Here is a 25,338-nt window from a genome sequence, read left to right on the forward strand (position 1 = left end):
TGTTTAGTACTCCTTTAAAAACCTCTTGTAAGGCAGTTCCAATGGCAAAGAATTTTGTTAACATTTGCTTACCTGAAAAATATTTTATTTCTCCTCCACTTATAAAACTGAGTTTGACTAGATATGAAGTTCTTGGCTGAAATTTCTATTCCCTAAGGATACTGTATCTAGGCCCCCATTCTCTTCTGGTTGGTAAGGGTTCTGCTGAAATGTCCGCTGTTAGCTCAGTGCGGTTCCCTTTGTAGATTACTTGCTCTTCTCTCTAGCTGCCATTAATATTTTTATTTTTGCTTTGACCTTAGAGAATATGATGAATAAGTGTTTTGGGGATGGTCATTCGTACAGTATCTTGCAAGGGTTCTCTGAATTTCCTGCATTTTAATGTCAGTCTCTCTAGCAAAACTGGGGAAATTTTAATGGATGATATTCTCAACTATGTTTTCCAATTTGCTTTGCTCTCTCTTCCTCTTCTTCAGGGATGCCAATGAGTCATAGGTTCGGTCTCCTGACATCACCCCATACATCTCATAGGATTTTTCATTGCTTTTTAATTATTTTTTCTTTATTATTGTCTGACTGAGTTAATTTGAAGAACCATGCTTTTAGCTCTGAGATTCTTTCCTTATCTTGGTCTATTCTTCTGCAAATACTTCTGATTATGTTACAAACTTCTTGGAGTGAGTTTTTCAACTCATCATGTCCCATTTGCTTCTTCCTTAAAATGGCTATTTTCTCTTTCATCTAATAAATTGCTTTACTGAATTTCTTTAAATTCTTGGAATGGGTTTCAACTTTTTCTGGAATATCGATGATCTTTGTTACCATCCAGATTCTGAATTTTATGCCTGTATTTCAGTCATTTCATTCTGAGGGAGAATTTCAGACATTCCATTCTGATGGAGAACCATTGCTGGGAAGCTAGTGTGATTGTTTGGAACTAAGAAGACACTCTGGCTTTTAGAGTTGCCAGAAATTTTGCACCAATTCTTTCTTATGTGTGTGGGCTGATGTTTCTTTAACTGTGGTGTAATTTGAGTATAATCAGTTGGCTTCATTTCTGAATGTTTTCAGAAGGTCAAGATTTTGTGCTGGGTCTTTATTTGTGGCTGAATTCTTGTCCTTGATTTATCAGGGGAGCATGTTAGCAAAGTATTTTTGGTATTGAAGTTTGGGCTGCAATCCAGTAGATGATGAGTAAGTGTAATGGCTGATAGACTCTTACTCAGCCATGTGAATCCTCTGTATTTCCTCATGATTGTGGCTGTGCTCCCTTCCAGTGCTCTGAGATTATGGGCCCCTCTCCCACTTGAGTGCTAGCCACAGATCTTGGCTTGGCACTCCTGGGCACTGCTCCACAGCTCTGAGGTGAGCTCAGTCTTCTTGTTCTCTCCCCTGCTAGGAGGCATCAGGGCAAGGCCTTTGGCAGTAACCATGGCAGAGGGACTTTGTCTCTTGGGGCTCCACCCGAGATGCAGAGCCACTGCCAACTGGAACAATCAGACATGGGTAGGGTGGCTGTGTTGTGGTCCTAAGCCAGGGCTCCCTGCCTGGTGAAGATTAGTTGGAGTGGAGAAAGGAGGGGCTTGTAAGGAAGATGGTCTGGCCTCTTCTCTATATAGTGCCTGCAGTAGTAAAGCCCTTAGGTTTTGTGTTCCTTCCCTAATCTGGTGACTGCAAGGGCAGGTATCGCTGTAGTGACAGTGGCAGACGGGCTGTCAGTTATCTTGGGAACTCTGCCCTAGAGAGACACAAAGCCCCTGACAACGCGAATGTGCAGCTTGGGATCCAGCATCTGGGCTACAGGATCAAGTTGGGGGCTCTGCCTAGTGAAGATAAGGCGTCAGAGGCTCATAGAAAAGAGAGACTGGGCTACTTCCTGTATGGTGCCTGTAATATGCTGGAGATGACAGTCAAGCAATCAGGGTCTTTGTTCTCTCCCCACCCCAAGGGCAGTTCCACTGCAGTGATATTGCAAAAGGTCTGTCAGTTGCCTCTGGAAACCACTACAGAGGAACACAGAGCCATTGCCAATGGGAACATTAAGCTGAGGGTGTGGCTGCTTCACTGAGGTCCCAAGCCAGGGGCCCAGACTGGTGAAAAACAGAACGTGGGGGCTCACAGGGAAGAGAGCCTGGGTTCCAAGCCATATGGCCACTGTGACGTGCTGGAGGTGCAAGTGCAGTTCTCAGGCTCTTTGTTCCTTTCCCAGTCTGAGAGCAGCAAGGGCAGTACAACAGCAGCAGCACTGGCAGAGGGGCTGTCAGCTGCCTCTGGAAACTTTATCCCAGAGAAAGACAGAGTTGCTACCAGTGGGAATGCTCAGCCATAGTTCAGGCGGCTGTGAAATAGGCTCAAGCCAGGGGCCTGCCTGGTGCAGAGCAGTGGGTGAGGGCTCACAGAGAAGAGAGACTGGGCTACTCTCCTTATAGTGTGGTAGCTGTTGTGTGCTGGAGGTGCCTGTGAAGTGATCAGGGTATTTGTTCTTTCCCCAGTCCAAGAGCAGTAAAGCTGCCACCACTGCAACAGCAGTGGCAGAGAGCATGTGGATTGTCGCTGGTATTTCCTCCTTAGAGAAATGCAGAACTGCCACTGACTTTAGTGATCAACAGAGTCAAGGCAGCTCCACTGGGAGCCCATGTTGGGAGTCCCTGCCCAGTGAGGAGTTTCAGCTGCAGAGATACACATGGAAAACAGTCAGGCTGCTTTTCCATATGGCAGCTACCCTGTGTTAAGGCCCATTATAGTTCCTGGGCTCCTAGCTCCCTCTCCAGTCTGAGGGCACCAGGGGTGGAGGGCACAGCATCATCAAAATCTGCAGGCCTTTAGTTACCTCAGAGAGCTCAGTTCCAGAGAACTTCAGAGCTGGCACCCTCCCAAATATTTAGGTAGGGGTGGAGTGGTCGTACTGGGGTTTCAGGCCAGTGACTTTGCCTGGTGAGGTGAAGCAGAGGCAGTGCCTGCAGTCTGCTCTTCAGCAGTGTGGAAGCAGTCCCTATCATGGGGGCATGTGAGAGAGTCTCACATCCCTTGTTGGTGGAGCTGCAGCAGCTGGTGCCAGGATGCCCAGTGGTCCAAGGTCCTTGGGGATCCATCTTGGCCTGAGCAGTGGCTCTTCCCCAACTCCACCCAGCTCTCTATGTCAGTCTGGAGGCCCTGTATGGCTCACGATATCTATCTACCTGGGACTGGGGACTGAAGTGGACCTAAAGGAGGCTCCTCACTGCAAGGATATAAGGAGTGAGCAAGAGCCCCAGGGAACCTTTGCAAACTTCCACTGCAGAAGTGTGGGTTCCCTGTGGCTCTTGCTTACTCATTATTTCCCTGTAGTGAGGAGCCTCCCCAAACTTAACAGCACAACAATAAAATAATATGTAGCATGATGAAATAGGTTTTATACCAGGAATGCAAAGATGGTTCAACATACACAAATCAATAAATGGTATACAGTACTTCAAATGAAGGAAGGATACAAATTATATTATCATGTCAATATATGCAGAAAAAAACAAGTAATTAAATACAACATCTTTTCATGATAAAAACTCAGGCAAACTAGGCATAGAAGGAACACATCTCAAAATATTGAAAGCTGTATATAAGAGATCCTCAGTTAACATTACGCTGAATGGGAGAAAGTTGAAGTTGTTTCCTATAAGAACTGAAACAAGACAAGGTTGCCCACTTTTATCACTGCTGCTCCACATAACACTGTAAGTCCTAATGAGAAGAATCAATAATGAGAAATAAAAGGCATCCACATTGAGAAACAGAGAGTCAAATTGTGCCTCTTTGCAGATGATATGATCTTAAATTTAGAAAAAACAAGACTCTACAAAAACTCTTAGAACTGATAAGTTGAGTAAAATTACAAGATATAAAATCAAAACAAAAATCAGTAATACTTCTACACACCAATAATAAAATTACAAAGAAAGAAATCATGAATAAATTTCATTTACAATAACTACAAAAAAAGTAACTAGGACTACATTTAACCAAGAGGTGAATGAGCTCTAGAAGGAAAACTACAAAACACTGATGAAAGAAATTGAAGAATACACACACACACAAGAATGGAAAGACATCCCATGCACATGAATGGAAATAATTAATACCATTAAAGTGATCATACTTCCCTAAGCCATCTACAGATTAAATGCAATCCCTGTCAAAATACCAATGTCGTTTTTTTTCACAGAAACAGTAAAAACAATCCTAAAATTGTATAGAACATAAAAAACACCCAAAGAGCCAAAAAAATCCTGAGCAAAAAGAACAGAGCTGTAAGCATCACACTATCCTTGCAAGAATATAATAACCAAAATAAACATTATGTTGGTGTAAAAGTGGACACATAGACTGATGCAACCCAATAAGAAACCTAGACATAAATCCAGAAATTTACAGCCAATTAATTTTTGACAAGGACTCCAAGAGTATACACTGTGGAAAGGACATTGTTTTTAATAAATAGCACTGGGAAAATTGGATTGCCTCATGCAGAAGAATGAAAGTAGACCCCTATTTCTCATTACATACAAATTCAACCGAAGATGGATTAAAACCTAAATCTAAGAATCAGAACTATTAAATGATTTGAAGAAAACAGGGAAAACACTTTAGGTCAATGGTTAGGCAAAACATTATTGGATAAGACCTTAAAATTACAGACAACTAAAACAAAAATAGTCAAATGAGACTGTATTAAACTAAAAGTCTTCTGTACAGCCAAAATAAATAAATAAATAAATAAATAATCAGAAGAGTGAAGAGATAACCTGTTGAATGGGAGAATATATTTTATAAACTATTCATCCAATGAGGGACTAATATCCTGTATATACAAGGAACAATGCAACTCAACAATAAAGAAGTGAATATTCCCAATAAAAGATGGCCAAAGGACCTGAATAAACATTCCTCAAAAGAAATCACACAAATGGCCACCAGTTATATGAAAAAAGTGCTCAACACCACTCATCATCAGGAAATGCAAATCAAAATCACAATGATGTGTAATTTCACCCTAGTTAGAATGGCAATTATTAAAAAAAAAACAAAAAGTATTACATGATTGTGAGAATATGGAGGAACACCAACTCTTATGTGCTATTTGTGTGAATGTAAATTGATATAAAAACTCAAAAAGTAATATATAGATTTCTCAGAAAACTTAAAATAGAACTACTATGCAATCCAGCAGTCCCACTACTGGGTATCTATACCGAAAAAAAAGAATTAGTATATCATAAGAATACCTGCACTCATATATTTATTGTGGCACTTTACACAAGAGCAAGATGTGAATTCAACCTAACTAGCTATCAATGGTTGGAATAGATAAAGAAAATTTGGTGTATATACACGATGCAGTACTAGTCAACTATAAAAAAAATGAAGTCTTCTGACTTGCAGCAACGTGGATGGAATTAGAGGTCATTATGTTAAGTGAAATAAGCCAGGCAGAGAAAGACAAATACTACATGTTCTTACCCATATGTGGAAACTAAAAACTTGATCACATGAAGATAGAGAAAAGAATGATAGATACCAAAGGCTGAGAAGTGTGTGAGGGTGGTAGGAGGAAATAAGAGGTGGTTGGTCAATGGGTACAAATGTGTAGTAAGAGAGAAGTAAGTTCTAATGTTAGAAAGCAGACTAGAGTGGCTATACTTAACAACAATATATTGTGTATTTCAAAGTAACTAGCATAGAGTGCTCGAGATGTTATTAGCACATAGAAGTGATACATATTCAAGCTGATGAATGCCCCAAATACCCTGACTTGATTATCACACATTTTATGCATGTAACAAATACACGTACCGCATAAATAGGTAAAATATTACATACAAATAAAACATAAAAAAGGTAAACCTAAGCACAAAAATATTTTAGCTTCAGATATAATCAGACCTTACAGAATATAGCTGAAATCATGGGGAACTTATTATTTATTTTAAGTAGAAGACACTGACAAGAAGTCATCTCCAGAGTTAAATAATTCTGTGCCACAATGGTATCTTCCAGTGAGATCCATCCTTACACTTTGCCATCTCCCATATGTAGATGTTATAGATTGAATGGTATTTCCTTAAATACATATTAACAGTTAAGTTTTGGTACCTGTAAATATGACCTTAGTTGAAAATAGGGTGTTATCAATATAACCAAGTTAAGACGAGATCATGCTGAAATAGCATGGACCCTAATCCAGTATCACTAGTGTCCTTTCAAAAAGAGGAGGAGAGACACAGACACATACAGAGAGAAGAATTTCATGTGAAGACACAGACACATTGAAACAGGGAGAAAATCATGCGATAACAGAGCAGAGACTGAAGTTACGAAGTTGTAAACTAAAAAATACAAAAGATTGCCAACAACCTCCAGAAGCCAGAAAGAGACAAGGAAGGATCCTCCTCTGGTGTCCACAGACAAAACATGTGTTTTATAAGATTTAAAGATTCTTTGGATGATGAACACAACACGGTGACATTTGAATAGGCCAAAGGCAAAGCTCCCTGTTTCTTATGGCTCTGAATAAGCAAAGGCTGTTAAACTGAGGTGCATGGGGTTGTACTCAAGGAATGGAGTACCAGATGACACTAGAGGGAGATGCTTATTGATAGCAAGCCACGTGGGGTTAGCTAGGTTTCCCAAGTTCCCGTTGGATTGTCTAATTTGAATAATGTTGCAGGCTCTGGGGGATATTGGCTGTCTATTATTTTCTGAAACCTGGCCCCTGGGGTGATTAAGGTGGTTGTATAGTGGCTTGGGGTGTGAGAATTCAAAATAGAAAACGTTTGGAGTGTTTACATTTGGGGTGAGCTGGGCAGCACAACTTACAGTTCTGGGAGAGACAATTTCTCTCTTCTCTAGGAGAGGAGAGGGGAGAATAAAGAGAATTTTGTCTTAAAACTTCTTGAATCAGCTGCTCAAGGATAACTAATGGGCTTTTAATGAGAACCTCAAAACTAGGTCAAGAAAGAATTTTTTTTAAAAAAAAAAAACTGTATTTACAGCACCACACTGCTAATATCTTGATTTTAGACTTCTATTATTTGGAACCATGAAAGAATAAATGTTTGTTGCAATAAGTCATCCAATTTACTGTACTTTGTTATGGCAGCCTTGGGATATTAATACAGCAGGTAGTATTTGCAGTCATAAAAGTTAATGGGTGAATACAATGCAGTCCAGTGAAAAAGAAGAGCATATGTTTCTCTGCCTTTCATTAGTGAGTCAATTTTTTTCCCCCAACATTTACTATATTAGTCTGCTAAGGTTGCCATAACAAAACACTGTAGTTTGAATGGATTAAACAACAGAAATTAATTTTCTCACAGTTCTAGAGTCTGGAAATCCAAGATCATGTTATCAGCAGATTTGGTTTCTCCTGAAGTCTGTTTTCTGGGTGTGCATATGATTGGCATCTCACTGTATCCTTACGTGGTCCTTTCTCTGTGCTCTAGAACTGCAATGTCTCTCCTTTTAAGGCTACCCATTCTATTGGATGAGAGCCCCACTCTATCTCATTTAACCTAAATCACTTGTTCAGAGGACCTAGTTCCAAATATAGGCACATTGGGAGTTAGAACTTCAACATATGAATTTTTGAGTGGGACACAGTTCAGTCCATAGCACTCTAGTAGAAAACTTTTCCTGTCAGATTAGCTAGAATTTACTCATATGCCTAACCCAAGTCAATGGTCAGAAAAATTAGAACTCCATTATAAGCTTTTTACAAAGATTCACCACTTGGATTGAAAAGCATATTAACTCTTTTGAACTCATAAAAGTTGTATATTTCAACAACTCTGAAATTCTACCTGCAAGAAAGAAGTGAAGATGACAATTTATGACAATAGACCATGACACACAGTCTTGAGGTCTTTTGAAATCTTGCTCCTATTAATCATTAGATTGACATACTTCCACTTGTTGTATTTTCCACTTCTAGTCTCAAATATTTTTTTTTTTCTTTTGAGCTCATCACACTCTGTCTTTAAGGCTTTTATGTTAGTTGTTCCATCTAATTTGAATCTTGTCCCCTATGTCCTCACATAGTCAACCCATTCCTATCCTTTGTATCTCAGCTTAAATGGCAGCCTCAGGAAGACCTGCCTTTTCATACAGTGTGTGTGTGTTGCTTATATAGAACACACACACACACACACACACACACACACACATATAAACTTTATTACACTTGTATTATTTATACAGTGTTGTCTTCTATACTAGACCTAGAATGTCCATGGCAGGAGTGTCCTTATCTGTTTTATTTATTTCTCCAACATAGTTTCTGGTATTCAGTAAACATTGGTGATTGCTTTAATGAATAGAAATAAGAAATTCGAATATTAAGAGATATTTTTGATACTAAATTTAAGTATTTCAAAATGGTTCAATCCATTAGCTGAATTATGGAAGATAAGAAATAGAGAGCATGTATAAATTGTAAAAAGTGTCACCTTTGGTAAAGTAATAATATTCAAATAGAGATATATTTGTGATGAATTAAATATATAAAATAACGTGAAGGAATATCTTTCAATACCGTGCACCTGTATCATGTTCAAATTCAGTTAATAATTGCAAGACTAGACAAACTGGGTATTTAATTTCAGGCATATAAATACATTATTTTATTGAATCTGAATATTTTCTTTTCTCTTTAGGTTGCAAAAACATGATGCCAATGATAACATATCTTCTATGAACTACATTTAAATTAGAACACTTTTTATCCATAAAGTTAAGGGAGGAGGTGAAGCAAGATGGCCAAATGATCCCCCCCACTCCCTACAGGAACACCAAATTGAATAACTATCCACCAAAAAAAAAAAAAAAAAAAAAAAAAAAAGCACCTTCATGAGGACCCAAGATCAGGGGAACAATCCAGTAACTTGTTTTAACACCATATTAAAGGAAAGAGGCACTGAAGAGCGTAGTAAATACAGTCTTGCATTGTCTACATCACCTCTCCCCTATTCCGTGACAGTAGCCACATGGAGTGGAAAGAAAATCTGTACACTTTGGCGGGGGAGATTGCAGTGATTGTGGAAATTTGCAACAGAACCAAGTGCTGTCCTGTGACAATTGAAGGCAACAAAGGGCAGAACTCAGTTGACATCCATGGAGGGAACTTTTAGACCAACCCTAGCCAGAGGCAAATTGTCTATTCCATCAGTCAGAACCTAAGTTCCTGCAGGCCCTGTCTCTGTGGTCTAAAGTGCCCTAGGGTCCTCAATGTACTTGAAATGCAATATAGGTCCTTGCAATTCCTGGGCAAGTCCTATTCTGTGTTGGGCTTGGAGTCAGTGGACTGGAGAGGGAGCACACAACCTAATGAGATACTAGCCAGTGGACTGGGGAGGCCAAGGGAGTGTTTGCATTACCCCTTCCCCAACCTCAGACAGCACAGTTCACAGCTCTCAGAGAGATACCTTCCCTCTTCTTGAGGAGAGGAGGTGGGAAAATAAAGAGAACTTTGTCTTGAAACTTGGATACCAGCTCAGCCACAGTAGATTAGGCCAACAGACAGAGTCCTGTGGCCCCCAGTCCAGGCCCTAGCTTTGATATTTCATTTTTAAACACAATCTGTGTCAGAAGGAACCTTGAAGGGAAGGACCAGTCCTGGAAGAATTCATCATCTGCTGACTAAAGAACCATTGATACCTGCATAATCAACAGTGGTTGATTAAAGAGGAGGTAGAGAAAGAGAGCAGGGTAGAAAGTTTATTCAGTGGGATAATAACAGAGAACATCCCAAACCTAAAGAAAGATATCAATATTCAAGTACAAGAAAGTTATAAAACAACAAACAGATGTAACCCAAAGAAAACTACTCAATACATTTAATAATCAAATTCCCAAAGGTCAAGGATAAAGAAAGAATCCTAAAAGCAGCAAGAGAGAAGAAACAAATAACATATAAAGGATCACCAATATGTCTGGCAGCAGACTCCCAGTGGAAACCTGACAGGAAACTGCTAACAGAGAAAAACTTTCATACTAGAAATGTACATCCAGGGAAAATATCCTTCAAACATGAAAGAGAAATACTTTCCCAGATGAACAAAACTGAGGAATTTCATCCACACCAGACCTGTACTACAAGAAATGCTGATGGCAGTTCTTCAATCTGAAAAAATGATGTTAATAAACAATAAAAAATCATCTGAAGGTTCAAAACTCACAGGTAATAGTAAGTACACAAAAGAAAACACAAAATATCATAACACTATAATTGTGGTGTGTAAACTACTCATATCTTGTAAAAAGACTAAAACATGAACCTATCAAAAATAATAAAAACTTTTCAAGACATAGATAGTATAAGATATAAATAGAAACAAGAAGTAAGAAAGCAGAGGGGATGAAATTAAAGTGTAAAGCTTTTATTAGTTTTTTCTTTGCTTCTTTATTAGTTTGTTTATGCAGTTGGTGCTATGTTGTCACACTTTTAAAATAATGGATTATAAGATATTATTTGTATTCAGTGGAATTTTCTTAGAATTTGTCCTTGGAGACCTACTTTTTTACCTTGGGATAGCCTCTCTCTCACCCTTGCCCCCTCCTCACATGGTCAACAATCTCCAGCAGCTAGGGCTGCCCACACCATCCCAGTTCCAACCTCCCTACTCTGGGATTTGTATTTGGGTGGAGAGACCTGACCTGAGCATCTTCATTGTTTAACTTTTCTGTCTAAGGCTGATTCTCTAGTGTGGAGAGAGAGGCTGGGTCCTTATAATTTTTAAATAATTTGGTGTAATTTGTTGTAGATTTTTAAATTTCCCTTTTGGAAGGAACCCATTAAAAAATAGATTATTTGTAAGCCTTATGGTAATGTAAAATCAAAAAACATGTAACAGTTACACACACACAAAAAAGAAATTAAAGCATACCACCTGAGAAAAACATCTTACTTAAAAGAAGACAGGAAGAAAGAAAAGAAGGAAGAGTAGACCACAAAATGAACAACAACAACAACAAAAATAGCAAAATGCAGGAATAAGTTCTTACTTATCAGTAAGTGTGAATGGACCAAGCTTTCCAATCATAAGACATAGAGTGGCTAAATGGATAACAAAGAAGGATCTTTGATTTGTTGCCTACAAGAAACACACTTCATCTGTAAAGACACAAATAGACTAAAAACAATGGGATGGAAGATATTCCATGACAATGAAAACAAAAAAGAGTAAGAGTAGCTGTATTTATATGAGGCAAAATAGATTTCAAGATAAAAATTATAAGCTGAAACAAAGAAAGTCATTATATAATGATAAAGGAGACAATTCAGCAAGAGGGCATAACAATTGTAAGTATATATGTATCTAAAACTGGAGTGCCCCAATATAGAAAGCAAATATTATTAGATTTATGGAGAGAGATGCACTGCAATATGATAATAGCTGGAGACTAACATCCCAATTTCATCACTGGACAGATAATCTAGACAGAAAATCAAAAGAGAAACATTAGGCTTAATCTGCACTGTAGACTAAATGAACCTAATAGATATTCACAGAATATTTCATCCAATGGATGCAGAATACACATTCTTTTCTCTTCAGCATATGAATCATTCTCAAGGATAGACTATATGTTAGGTCACAAAACAAGTCTTAAATAATTTAAAAATGTGAAAATATATTAAGGATGTTCTCTAACCACAATGGAATAAAAGTAGAATTGTATAACATAAGGAATTTTGGAAACTGTGCAAATACATGGAAATTAAACACTATGCTCCTTAATGATCAATGGATCAATGATAAAATTAAGAAAGAAATTTAAAAGTTTCTTTAAACAAATAAAAATGGAAGCACAATATACTAAATTCTATAGCATACAACAAAAGCAATACTAACAGGAAATTTTATAGCAGTAAGTGCCTACATCAAAAAAGTAAAAAACAAAAGCAAAAACAAAAAAACTTCAAATAAAAAACATAACAATGCATCACAAAGAACTCAAAAAGTAAGAACAAACCAAACCCAAAATTAATAAGATATAATAAAAATAAGAGCAGGAACATATAAAATTGAAATGAATAAAGCAGTAGAAAAGATCAAGGAAATAAACAAAGAAAAAAATTAGCCTAGCTGAGGACAAAAGGAGAGGAAAAACCCAAATAAATAAAATTAGAGATAAACATGTAGATGTTTCAGCTGATACCAGGCAGAAATTCAAAGGATTTTAGAGGCTACTCTGAGTAAGTAATATGTCAATCAAGTGGAAAGCTAGAAGAAATGATAAATTTATTACAAGAAATACACAAATGCAACCTTACAAGACTGGACAATAAATAAATCTAAAACCTGAAGAGATCAGTAACAATTAATACAATTAAAGTGGTGATAAATAGGCCTCTCGGAAAGAAAAACCCAGGACTTGATGGCTGAATTTCACTAAACATGTAAAGAAAAAACGAATACCAATTCATTGCTGAATTTCACCAAACATATAAAGAAAAACTAATACCAGTCTTACTCAAACTATTCTGAAAAAATATGACAGAAGGGAGTACTATCAAACTCATTCTATTAGGCCAGTATTACCCTCATAACAAAACCAGACAAAGACACCTTAGAAAAAGTAAACTACAGGTTAATATCCCTGATTTATCTTGATGAGATAATTCTCAACAAAATACTAGCTAACTGAAATCCACAACACATTTAGAAGATCATTCTTTATGACCAAATGGGATTTATCCCAGGGATGCAAGAATGGATCTTGAAATATGCAAATCAATCAATGTGATACATCACATAAACAGAATGAAGGACAAACATCATACGATCATTTCAATAGTGGGTGAAAACACCTTTGATGAAATTTAATATCCCTTTATGATAAAAAAAAAAATCCCTCAAAAAACTAAGTGTAAAAGGAACATACCTCAATACAATAGAGGCCATATGTGACAGACCCACAGCTAGTATCATACTGATTGGGGAAAACTGAAAGTCTTTCTTCTAAGATCTGGAATAAGACAATGCTGCTCACTTTCACCACCATTATTCAACATAGTATTGGAAATCCCAGCTAGAGCAATCAAACAAGAGAACAAAATAAAAGGCATCAAAATTGGAAGAAGTCAAATTATTCTTTTTTGCAGATGATATAATCTTACATTTGGGAAATAAATAAATAAATAAATAAATAAACAACTGGGCCGAGCCGAGCCCCTCCTGCTCCCTCTAGGAGTCAAAATGGCGGCGAGGGGAACCTAGAGCAGTCCCAGAGCCTGAGCCACTGACAGAAGAGGAGAGGGCGGTGGCGGCGGTGGGAGGAGGATGGCTGAGGGTGCTGGCGCGGGTGCAGACTGCGGTGCTGGTGGCGGCGGCGGCGGCGGGGGCGACGGCAGCAGTCCCAGCGGCAGCAGCAGCGGCGGGAGGAGCCTCCGGGAGATGGATGAAAAGAGGCTGCTGGATCCAGGGTTGAAGGTTCATAAAGGCTCTGGGATTATACTCTGAAGAACCCGCAGACGGAATGCCTGAGTGACTGAAGAAAATGGGTGCTAATGCATCTAATTATCCTCATTCATGTTCACTGAGGGTAGGGGGAAATTCACAGGCCCAGCAGACTTTTATAGGGACATCATCCTATTCTCACCAAGGCTATGGTTGTGAATCAAAATTGTATAGCCTTGACCATGGCCATGAGAAATCACAAGACAAAAAAAAGAGAACCTCTGGCCTTGCCACCCTCAAAAAGAAGTTTATTAAGCGTCGGAAATCTAATAGGTCTGCCGATCATGCCAAGCAGATGCGAGAACTCCTCTCTGGGTGGGATGTTAGAGATGTCAATGCTTTAGTGGAGGAATATGAGGGAACGTCAGCATTAAACAAGCTTTCTCTACATGCCAGTTTGGCTAGACCAGAAGCCCAGACATTGCAGAAAGATATGCTGATCTTTATGAGTACAAGTATTGTACTGATGTAGACTTAATATTTCAAGAAACTTGTTTCCCTGTTCATAGTGCCATTTTGGCAGCAAGGTGTCCATTTTTTAAAACACTGCTTTCTTCCTCACCTGAGTATGGGGCAGAGATAATAATGGACATCAATACATCTGGTATTGATATGCCCATGTTTTCTGCTTTGCTTCACTATTTTTATACAGGAGAGTTTGGAATGGAGGACTCAAGGTTTCAAAATGTCGATATCCTTATTCAGCTTAGTGAAGAATTTGGAACACCAAATTCCCTTGATGTAGATATGCGTGGACTCTTTGATTACATGTGTTATTATGATGTCGTCCTTGGTTTTTCTTCAGACTCGGAACTGGTTGAAGCTTTTGGTGGAAATCAGAACTGTTTAGATGAAGAGCTCAAAGCCCACAAGGCTGTTAATTCGGCGCGGTCCCCACTTTTTCGAAATTTATTACAAAGGAGGATACGAACTGGTGAAGAAATCACAGACCGAACTTTGAGGACCCCCACAAGAATTATAATAGATGAGTCCATTATACCAAAAAAAGGTGCAAAAGTGATATTATACTGTATGTATACCGACGTGGTGGACCTCTCTGTTTTGCACTGTAGCCCCTCTGTGGGGAGTCTCAGTGAAGTTCAGGCTCTTGTCGCAGGGAAGCCAAACATGACCAGGGCAGAAGAAGCCATGGAACTTTACCACATAGCACTGTTCTTGGAATTTAACATGCTTGCACAAGAGGAGACTACGGTCAGCAGGCCTGCCTGTGCAGCAGAGCTTTCAAACAGCTGTTTACTGCCTCAGTCTTACATATGAAAACCCATCCAAGGATAACTGGACATTTGAGGAAAGCTTCCAAATTGAGACAGAGATCAGAGAAAAAAGAACAAAGTCCTGGAGGAAACAGACAATGAAGGGAGCAGAAGAAAAACTTCAGTAGAATCAAAACATCCTTATGTAAAAGAACTTTTTATGGAATCAGTGAGACATAAACAGGATGCTATTACAGTAAAAACAGGAGCTCTTCAAAATAAGATAGCAGAAATGAAAGATATAATGGAAGCATTGAAAGGTACAGTTGAGGAAATCTAGAAAGTAAATAATAATGAAGAGATGAGTGGAGACAAATAAGAAAATTAGAGTATTCATCCAGGGTCTAATATCTAACAAATAGTGGCTTTAGAGATATATATATACCAGAGAAAAGTGAAGAGAAGACAATATCTAAGGAGTAATATAAGAAATATTTCCAAAACTAAAGGAATTTCTATATAAAAAGTTTCTTTTTCAGAACACTAGGGGAAAAGAGACAATTTTAAAATATTGCAGGGAGGAGAAAAATTAGGTTCCATGCAAAGAAATAGGAATCAGATGGTATTGAAATTTTCAGTAGCAACAACTGAATACCACAATACAGTGAAGTAGTGCCTTCCAAAAGCTGATGGAAAATTATTTTAAACACAAAATCCTATATTTAGACAAATAGTCAATCAAGCGTAAGGCTAAATAAAGGCATTTTTCAGTTATACCTCAAAAAACTGCCTGAGCAGGGATATTTCCCCTGCTTCCCCACTCAGGCAGCTGCTGAGAACATATTCCACCAAATGACGAAGCAAACCAAGAACACAGAAGTGAAGGATCTAGAAAATGGAGCCCAGCACGGAAAGGAAGCAAAGGGAGATCCCAGGCGTCAGCCACATGGTAGGTCTAGTGGGCTTTCAGTCTAGCTCAGACCGGGAGGGTGAAAGGCTCTAAGGAAAGAGGTGTCTGGGAAGAAATCAATTACTTTCAATGTTTGAACATTAAATAGCAAATGACAAAGCGAAAAAAAGTAAATAAATAAATAAATAAATAAATAAATAAACAACTGAAGACTCCACCAAAAAACTATTCAAACTGATAAACAAATTCGGTAAAGTTGCAGGATACAAAATTTACATCTAAAAATCTATATGTAGCATTTCTATATGCCAATAGTGAACAACCTGAAAAATAAATCAACAATGTAATCCCATTTACAATAGCCACAAATAAAATAAAATACCTAGGGATAAACTTAAGGTAGTGAAAAATCTCTACAATAAAAGCTATAAAACATCGATGCAAGAAATTGAAGAGGGCACAAAAAAAATAGAAAGATATTCTATGTTAATGGATTGGAAGAATCAGTATTGTTAAAATGTCTATATGACCCAAAGCTGTCTACAGATTCAATGCAATCCCTATCAAAGTATCTATGACATTCTTCACAGAACTAGAAAATAATCCTAAAACTTTTAAGGAACCATGAGAGATATAGAACAACAAAAGCTATCCTGAGCAAAATAAAAAATGGAAAGAACCACATTACTTGACTTAACTATGTCTAAAAGAAAACATTGATAAAATTCTCCAGGACTTTGGACTGGGCAAGTATTTCTTGAGTAATACCCCACAAGCACAGGCAACCAAAGCAAAAATGGACCAATGTGATTACATTAGGTTAAAAATCTGCACAGCAAAGTTAGCAATCAACGAAGTGAAGAGAAAATCCACAGAATGGGAGAAAATATTTGGAAACTGTTCATCAGACAAGGGATTCACAGCCAGAATTTATAAGGAGCTCACTAACTCAATAGAAGAAAATCTAATAATCTGATAAAAACACTGGGAAAAGATTTGAATAAACATTTCCCAAAGGAAGACATACAAATGGCAAAAAGATATATGAAAAGGTGCTCAACATCATTGATAACCTGAGAAATATAAATCAAAACTACAATGAGATATCATCTTACTCTAGTTAAAATAGCTTTTATCCAAAAGACAGGCAATAACAAATGCTGATGAGATGTGAAGGAAAGGGAAGCTTCATACACTTTTCTTGGGAATGTTAATTCGTAAAACTACTATGGAGAAAATTTTGAAAGTTCCTGAGAAAACTAAAAATAGAGCTACCACATAATTCAGCAATCCCACTGCTGGGTATATATCCAAAAGAAAGGAAATCAGCGTATTGAAGAGATCTCTGCCTTCCCGTGTTCGTTGCATCACTGTTCAGGGTAGCTAAGGTTTGGGGACAACCCAAGTGTCCATCAGCAGATGAATGGGTAAAGAAAATGAGGGATTCGTACACAATAGAGTACTATTCAGCCATAAAAAAGAATAAGATCCTGTCATTTGCAACAACATAGATGAAATTGGAGGACATTTTGTTAAGTGAAATAAGCCAGGCACAGAAATACAAACTTCATATATTCTAACTTCTTTATGAGCGCTAAAAATTTAAAACAATTGAACTCACGGAGATAGAGAATAGAATAATGGTCACAGAGGCTGGGAAGGGTAGTTGGGATGGAGTGAAGTGAGGATGGTTAATGTTTACAAAAATATAGTTAGATACAATGAATAAGATCTAGTATTTGATAGTACAACAAGGTGACTATACCCAACGATTTATTGTACATTTAAAAATAACTAAAAGAGTATAATTGGAATATTTATACTACAAAAAAATAAGTGCTTGAGGTGATGGATACCCCATTTACTCTGATGTAATTACAACACACTGCATGCCTATAACAAAATATCTCATGTACCTCATAAATATATATATCTACTATGTATCTACATAAATAAAAAATAAAACATATACGTAAAACTAAAATCTACAAAATGAGGTATACTAGGGAATCTATTAAAATAGTTGTCATTTTAGACAAAGCTAACATTCCTATGCTTAAACAAATTTTGTTGTTGTTTTAGAATGTAAGGGCATGACAGTGTACCATATTACAGTCATAAAAAATTTACAGTAATTTGTTAATGCTTAAATGATGTTACTTTCTCATACTAGGATAAGGAATTTCCAAATATTGTCAATGTAATGTAATAATCTCCAATGGATGGAACATTTTCTTTACCAGAACTTTAATTTCCAGTTATTTCATAGAAAGAAAAGTTTCTTCTTTGTTTTGCTGGGTTGTAAAAGATTCAGGAAGGTTGTTTTTGAATGATTTCTTCTCCAAGGGCTTACAAGACTTTTTACTTATGAGAACCTCAAAGACTATCCATCAGCTAAGGTTTCAAGCCAGATTTTGTGGCTTGCATGAACTTTAACCCTTGTCATATTAGCTTAAAATGTTGAAAGCTGGTGAGATGAAGCACAGGAGAAAGATGGTACATAGGGAGAAAAGAGCATCAAGAACAGAGCTACTGTAAGAAAGTAAATGGCTCTGAAATAACCCCCTGAGAAATTCATGTGGTACTGTATGAACTTATACCTTAATCCTTAATGTGAGAAGGAAACTACAGCCCTTGGTCTCACTACATTGGCTTTGCACTTATAGACAGCAAGTTTTCTGAATTTGTATTTATATATCAAGAACTGCATTTTATTTGTGCATTATAAAGATATAATTTTAATAATTTTGGCCAAAATAAATAAGGAAAAATGTTTGTATTTGAAACTGTTTAGTTTTCAGTATATTTTGGTGGCTGGAAAAGAGTCATTTAAAAGTTGCTAAGTTTTATTTGTCTAAAAGTGAAAACATTTGCAGCAAATTTCTTTATTTTGAGAAATCTGTAGGCTGGGCTAAACTTACACTTTTTTTTTTTTTTTTGAGAAATGTTACCAGACTTCAAATTAAGGTGCTAAACTTTCCCTTATTGATGAAAACCAGGTACATAATTAGTAGGATGTCCTCTGTCTTTGTGTAATTATATAATTTCTTCCCCCAAATGTGATTATGTGTTATGTGTTTATATTTTAAGCAAGAGTTTTCTACCAAAAACTGAGAGTAGAAACAGGCTCAGTTTTCTGTAGAAAATTGAGAAGGGGCAGAAATTTCCCCAATTCTGCCTTAGAGAGCTAAAGAGAAACAGGACAGACAGTGCCAAAGTCCATTTGAACAGAACTCAACGTATGAACAAGCCAGATTTGGGAAATAAACTTGATTATTTTCATTACTCTGTTTAGGCTGTAAAGGTCCAGGCCATATTTCTAACAAAACCAAATAAGAAGTAGAGGAGCACTGAGAAGCAACTAGGGTGAGATAATAAAATGTTCTCTAAACATTTGGGGCAGCAGCATTATGCTGTGAGGATATCTCATCTAGTTAATAAGAAGCCAGTAGAACTGAATTGTGGAAATGTCAGGATTCATCATGACTTCCCACAAATTTGCCACAGAACAACATTGAATTTAAATGTTTTATTTTGTAAGGCCATTTGATATAGTTGCTGACTATCTGGTTACCAAAGAGAAATAAATATTCTCAGAGATGAATGGGAAATTCTCTCTCTCTCTCTCTCTCTCTCTCTGTGTGTGTGTGTGTGTGTGTGTGTGTGTGTGTGTGTGTGATCTGTTTCTCAAACATCCAATTGAGAGCAGCCTTATGCAGCTTATTATAGAGAGATCAAATTTCAGGGTTGAAATGGAACTTAAAGGACACAGGGTCCAATAGTCCAATCTGCCCTCTGACGTTTTATTGAATTCCTTCTATAATGACTTGTTCAACTGGTTGCCAATATCCTCCTGGCCAGGGATCTCATTACCTATTGTGGAAATATAGTCAATCCACTGATGACATTGAATATTACACACTGGCCCCAGATCTGTCCTCCTGTTCTTATACCTATTTGTCCTACAACTCATGGCTACGCAGAAACACTGATGTTATTAAAATGACCTATCATGACCCACATCTCTTCAATAGACTATATGTCTAGAATTTTCCAAACTATTCATGTGACATGGAGTATTATCTCCATTTCTTACTTTACAACATCATACTATTTCCTGTTTATTGAACTTCCCTTTTTGATTACTGGGTCTAGCAGAACAATAAAGCTATGCACAAGTAAAACTATGTTAATCTCGTCATGGTTTTTGTAATCAGATATGAGTAAAAGAATGCATTATAGTAATAATAGATTTAGAAACATTTATGATAAACAGTTTTGAGGGCTCAGAATCTCTCTACCCTTGTATATTTGTCACATTTTAATTATTGTGTGCCAAAAATTTTGCTGACTACTTTATCTGCAACTACCATTAATTCTGTATTGTTGGTATTATCATCCCATTTTAGAGATGAGAAAATTAAGGCTAGGTGAAATTATATACCTTTTCAAATTTACATGGCTAGAACATATGTTGAGTTTCAAAGACTGATATTTTTGTTTTACTTCAAAGCCCATAAACTGCAATGTTCATGCAAAGCTCCATGAGATTTAAACAGTCACACAAAATTCAGCTGCCAATCTCAGTCAATTCTGATCTTGATTTTAGTTACACTTGGGCTTGGGTTGTAATCATCTGTATACTTTCTACAATGCCTGATTCATTTATGCTAGTCTCAATTAGCTTGGTATTAGTATTCAGAGTTTTATGATAGCAAAATGATACTTTGCAATGGAGTGGAAGAGATGTTTATAAACCTCACATAATTCCATAGCTAGAATTTCGTAGTTAAATAAGTTTGGGGTGCTCCTTTAAGCACTTAAAGTTATTTCTGCCAATGGAAATAAAACTATTAGTCAGCTTGTAGTTCTTTCTCCAAAAATGTGTTACTAGTACTGACAACCTTATGTCCAAAATCCACAAGCTTGTAATGATGGTGACAGTATTATGTGCAACCTCTCGCTTGTTTAAGATATTTATGATAGAACTTCTGTGAACCACAGAGAGCCTAATATAGGAAGAAGGTGGAGGAAGAATGACTTAGATTTTATATAGAATGCAGAATGGGCCAAACGTAGACTTTACATAAAAGCACAGCAAGAACCAGACTGTCACCAGGACTCATCACAATGCCACAGCTACTACTGGGAATTCATTTTGATTGATTGACAATGGCAAAAACTGTATTGTTTTTTATTTGATGAGACACTCAAGTTGATTTAGAGAGCCATATGAGTAATTTTACGGAACACTTCATAACACATTTTAGAGAGAGTGGTGCTTCAGAAACAAGGGTCCTCATCCACTTTTTTCCATCCATACCCTCTCCCACTTTTAGTATAATTTAACCAACATATATTTATTTTTGTATTTATTAATTCAATGAGTTTGTGTTTAGTAACTTAAACAGTATATTTGAGGTTATATGTGTGTGTATATACACACACACACACATATATATATATATATATATTTTTTTTTTTTTTTTGAGATAGAGTCTCGCTGTGTTGCCCAGGCTGGTGTGTGGTGGTGAGGTCTTGGCTCACTGCAAGCTCTGTATCCCAGGTTCACGCCATTGTCCTGTCCCAGCTTCCCAAGTAGCTGGGACTACAGGCACGCACCACTATGCCCAGCTAATTTTATATATATATAAAAATATATATATATATATATTTGGTATATATATATGGTATACATATATATATATGGTAGAGACAGGTTTTCACGGTGTTAGCCAGGATGGTCTTGATCTCCTGACCTTGTGATCCTCCTGCCTCAGCCTCTCAAAGTGCTGGGATTACAGGTGTGAGCCACCATGCCCAGCCGGTAATATATTAAATAAGATAATCACTACCCTCAAGGAACTTACAGACAGCTATAGGAGAAAGACAGGTATATTGGTAGGGGCACTATTAATGGTTCCATTAAAGGCAATCAACAAAAATGTTTTTCATAATTTATATGGTATGTCTCATAGAATTCAAGATTGTGATTGTTGCTGAACCTGGGGTATAGTAGGAATCAGAGATTGTTAAAACTCAGTGTCTTCCATACTCTTCCCTGTGTATATACTTTATCTCTCTTTTTCTCTTTCACTCTACGTTTCAATCTTGTTCTTCCTTTATCTCACTCTTTTCATTGCTCTAGTTTTTTTTATTACTTTATAGAAGGGTCATCAAAGTATTTTTGTAAAAGGCTAGATAATAGCTGAGGCCTTGCAGGTCGTGTAGTCTCTGTTGTAACTACTCAATTTTGTTGTTGTAGCATGAAAGCAACCATAAAAATGTACCAGTGAAAAATAAGTGTGACCGTGTTTCAATGAAACTTTATTTATGGACATTGCAATTCTAATTTTATATAATTATTACTTAACATGATTTTTAAAAAAATTTTCATCAATTCAAACATATACAAACCATTCTAGTTCATGGACTATACAAAAACAGGCAGCCAGCCAGAGTTGGCCTGTGGAACCATACATAGTCTCCCGACTCCTCCTCTATATAGCAAAGAATATGGCAGCTGGTAGCTCATCATCCTGTGTCTTACAACTCACATCAACATAGTGTTTTCAATTCTTGACTAAAAATCCTTATTGATGATGAGCCAGAGGTCAGGGACATGTACAAAATAATCTTATCTACAACATACATACAGAAAAGTATCTGAGCATGTGGGAATCAGTGGGAAACATGGATTGAGTTTTCACACAAGTGGGAAGTCTGAGAAGGTGAAATCTTGTGTCAATTCAAATGTTAAATAAGCTATTTGGTACAGATACTTGGAGAGATTGTGGTTATGGAGGCACAAGGAAATAATTTTTATTTTTTTAAAGCAAATTGGTCTAGAAATAGCCTTCAACTGAAAGGAGACACTACCATAAAGAGTGCAGTGTATAATCAGAGCAATTATAGTACCACTTTTTCAATAATCTGGAGTATAAATTGAGATGGGGATCATGCTAAAGATAAGGAGAAGAAGAAAAATACAGGGCAGATCTTGACAGCCTGCTCTGTGCTGTTTAGGAGTTTAGACTTTCTCTAGTCTCATGATGGTTATCGTGTGAATTGTGTTACCCCAAAAATGTTACAGTCTTACCTCTCAGTACCTGTTAATATGACCTTATGTGGAAATAGGACTTCAGTAGATAATCAAGATGAAATGAAACCATTAGGGTGGGCCCTAATCCGGTATGACTGCACTTATAAAATGGGAAACTTTAAACACAGAGAGAGACATGTACAGAGGGAAAATGTTGCAATGACACAGGGGAAAAGAAAGCCATCTTCAAGCCAAGGAACAATTGAGAACACCAGAAGCTCAGACATAGCCATGGAAGAGATTCTCCCCTTCCAGCCATCTAAAGGAAAAAACTGCTGACACTGATTTCAGACTTCTAGTCTCCAAAACTATAAGACAATAAATATCCATTGTTTAAGACACCCAGTTCATGATACTTTGTTATGAAAGCCCCAGAAAACTAAAACAGAGAGTCAAAACAGAGGACATCATCTCCTCAATTTTTGCTTTGCACAGATCACTGATGTGATTGACCATGAGAATACTGATAATAAGTTCCAAGTTTGAGATAAGATGAAACCACTTGAAACCTTAAACATAGAGAAAACATGATTTATCACCAAGAATCTGGGACAGGTATCAGAGGACCAGGCTGTGGAAGTCAAAACTGTTCACTTCAGCATTTTCTTCCCATTATAGTGTGCTGGTTTCTTGATTTTACTGGAAGCAGCAACATCAGTATTACTGTCGAGCTGTATAGCAGATTCAGCCACACAGCCTACTATTAATTTCATATTCAAGAAAAATGGATCAGGCTTTAGTATTCGCTGGCTTTCTGTTATTTTAACTGTTTTCATTGTTAAAGTTTCAGTAGCTCTAATTTTCTGTGCCAATTCTCTTTTAATTTTCTTAAAAAAAAATTGTGAACTTGAGACTTCTGCAGACAGATTGAAAAATATTATCTTCCCTAAGCAATCAGTATGGTTGTCAACCTTTCATGGAGCCTGGACTCCTGTGTGTCATGCACTGGCATTGCTTTCAAGTTAGTTTTGACTGGAGTTCTAAGCAGCAAAATTCTGTGTACTTCATGGCTACCAACTTGAGCTTAATAATGAAACAATTTAGAGTAACTATATCTTCAAGAGGTAATAGTAATCACAGTGCTATCTTAACAAATAAAATATTAAAATTGAAATTTCAACCTATCTCCTAATAAATTTATTCCCAAGGAACATAAAATGTATTCACTGGTAAATATTACCTGAAAAGATTATGTCCCAGGTTTAAATAAAATATTTTGTTTGTTTCTCTAAATAATCTATTTTGAATAGTGAATTATAATCAACTGAAGATAATTTTTTGTACCTTGTAAGTTCAGGATTATATGTGGAGGTTTGTAATATAGGCAAACTTGTGTCATGGGGGTTTGCAATACAGATTATTTTGTCATTCAGGTATTAAACTTGGAACCCATTAGTTATTTTTCATCTTGAAATCTTTGCCCATTCCTATGTCCAGAATAATATTACCCAGGATGTCTTCCAGAGTTTGTAAAGTATTGGGTTTTACATTTAAGTCTTTAATCAACTGATACGGTTTGGCTCTGTGTCCACCTAATTCTCATGTTGAATTGTAATCCCCAGTGTTGGTAGAGTGACCTGGTGGAAGGTGATTGAATCATGAAGGTAGATTTCCCCCTTGCTGTTCTTGTGATAGTGAGTTCTCATGAGATCTAGTTGTTTAAATTTGTGTGACACTTCCTCCTTTGCTCTCTCTCCTGCTGGTCTTGTAAAGATGTGCTTGCTTCCCTGTTGCTTTCTGCCATGATAGTAAGTTTCCTGAGGCCTCCCCATCCATGCTTCCTGTATAGCCTGACAAACAGTGAGCCAATTCAATCTCTTAGCTTTATAAATTACCCATTCTCAGATAATTCTTTATAGCAATGTGAGAACAGACTAATACATCCATCTTGAGTTAAATTGTGTATACGGTATAAGGAAATAGTCCAATTTCAATTTTCTGCATATGGCTACCCAGTTATCCCAGCACCATTTATAAAATAGTCATTGCCTGTTTTTGTCAGGTTTGTTGGAGATCAGCTAATTATAGGTGTGTGGCTTTATTTCTGGGTACTCTATTCTATCCCATTGGTCTATGTATCTATTTTTTTGTACCAGTGCCATGCTGTTTTGGTTACTGTAGCCCTGTAGCTTTGTTCTTTTTGCTGAGGATTCCCTTGGACAGTCAGGCTCTGTTTTTATTTCATATGAATTTTAGAATAGTTTTTTTTTTCTAGTCTTGTGAAGAGTGTCAATGGTAGTTTAATAGGAATAGCATTGACTCCAAAAATTGCTTTTGGATGTATGGCCATTTTAACTAAGTTAATTCTTCCTATCCATGAGCATCCTATCCATATTAGAGAATGGATAATTTTTTTCCAGAGAAAGCCTGGAGCCTTCCCTTCCCTTCCCTTCCCTTCCCTTCCCTTCCCTCCCCTTCCCTTCCCTTCCCTTCCCTTCCCTTCCCTTCCCTTCCCTTCCCTTCCCTTCCCTCCCCCCCCCTCCCCTCCCCTCCCCTCCCCTCCCCTCCCCTCCCCTCCCCTCCCCTCCCCCCCCCCTCCCCTCCTCCCCTCCCCTCCCCTCCCCCCCCTCCCCTCCCCTCCCCCTCTCCCCTCCCCCCCCTCCTCTCTCTTCCCTTGCTTCT

General features: G+C 37.3%; 1 protein-coding gene across 1 annotated transcript; it reads left to right on the top strand.

Moving 5' to 3' along the window:
• Positions 1-13,358: 13,358 nt before the first annotated feature.
• LOC126955387 (BTB/POZ domain-containing protein 7-like) lies at positions 13,359-14,866 on the top strand. Its single transcript, XM_050791891.1, is given in 2 exon segments — positions 13,359-13,924; positions 13,927-14,866. Coding segments are annotated over 2 exon segments (1,236 nt in total). The 5' UTR covers positions 13,359-13,530; the 3' UTR covers positions 14,769-14,866.
• The last annotated feature ends 10,472 nt before the right edge of the window (positions 14,867-25,338 follow it).

Source organism: Macaca thibetana, chromosome 5 (genome assembly GCF_024542745.1).
Source record: "Macaca thibetana thibetana isolate TM-01 chromosome 5, ASM2454274v1, whole genome shotgun sequence".
NCBI lineage: Eukaryota > Metazoa > Chordata > Mammalia > Primates > Cercopithecidae > Macaca > Macaca thibetana.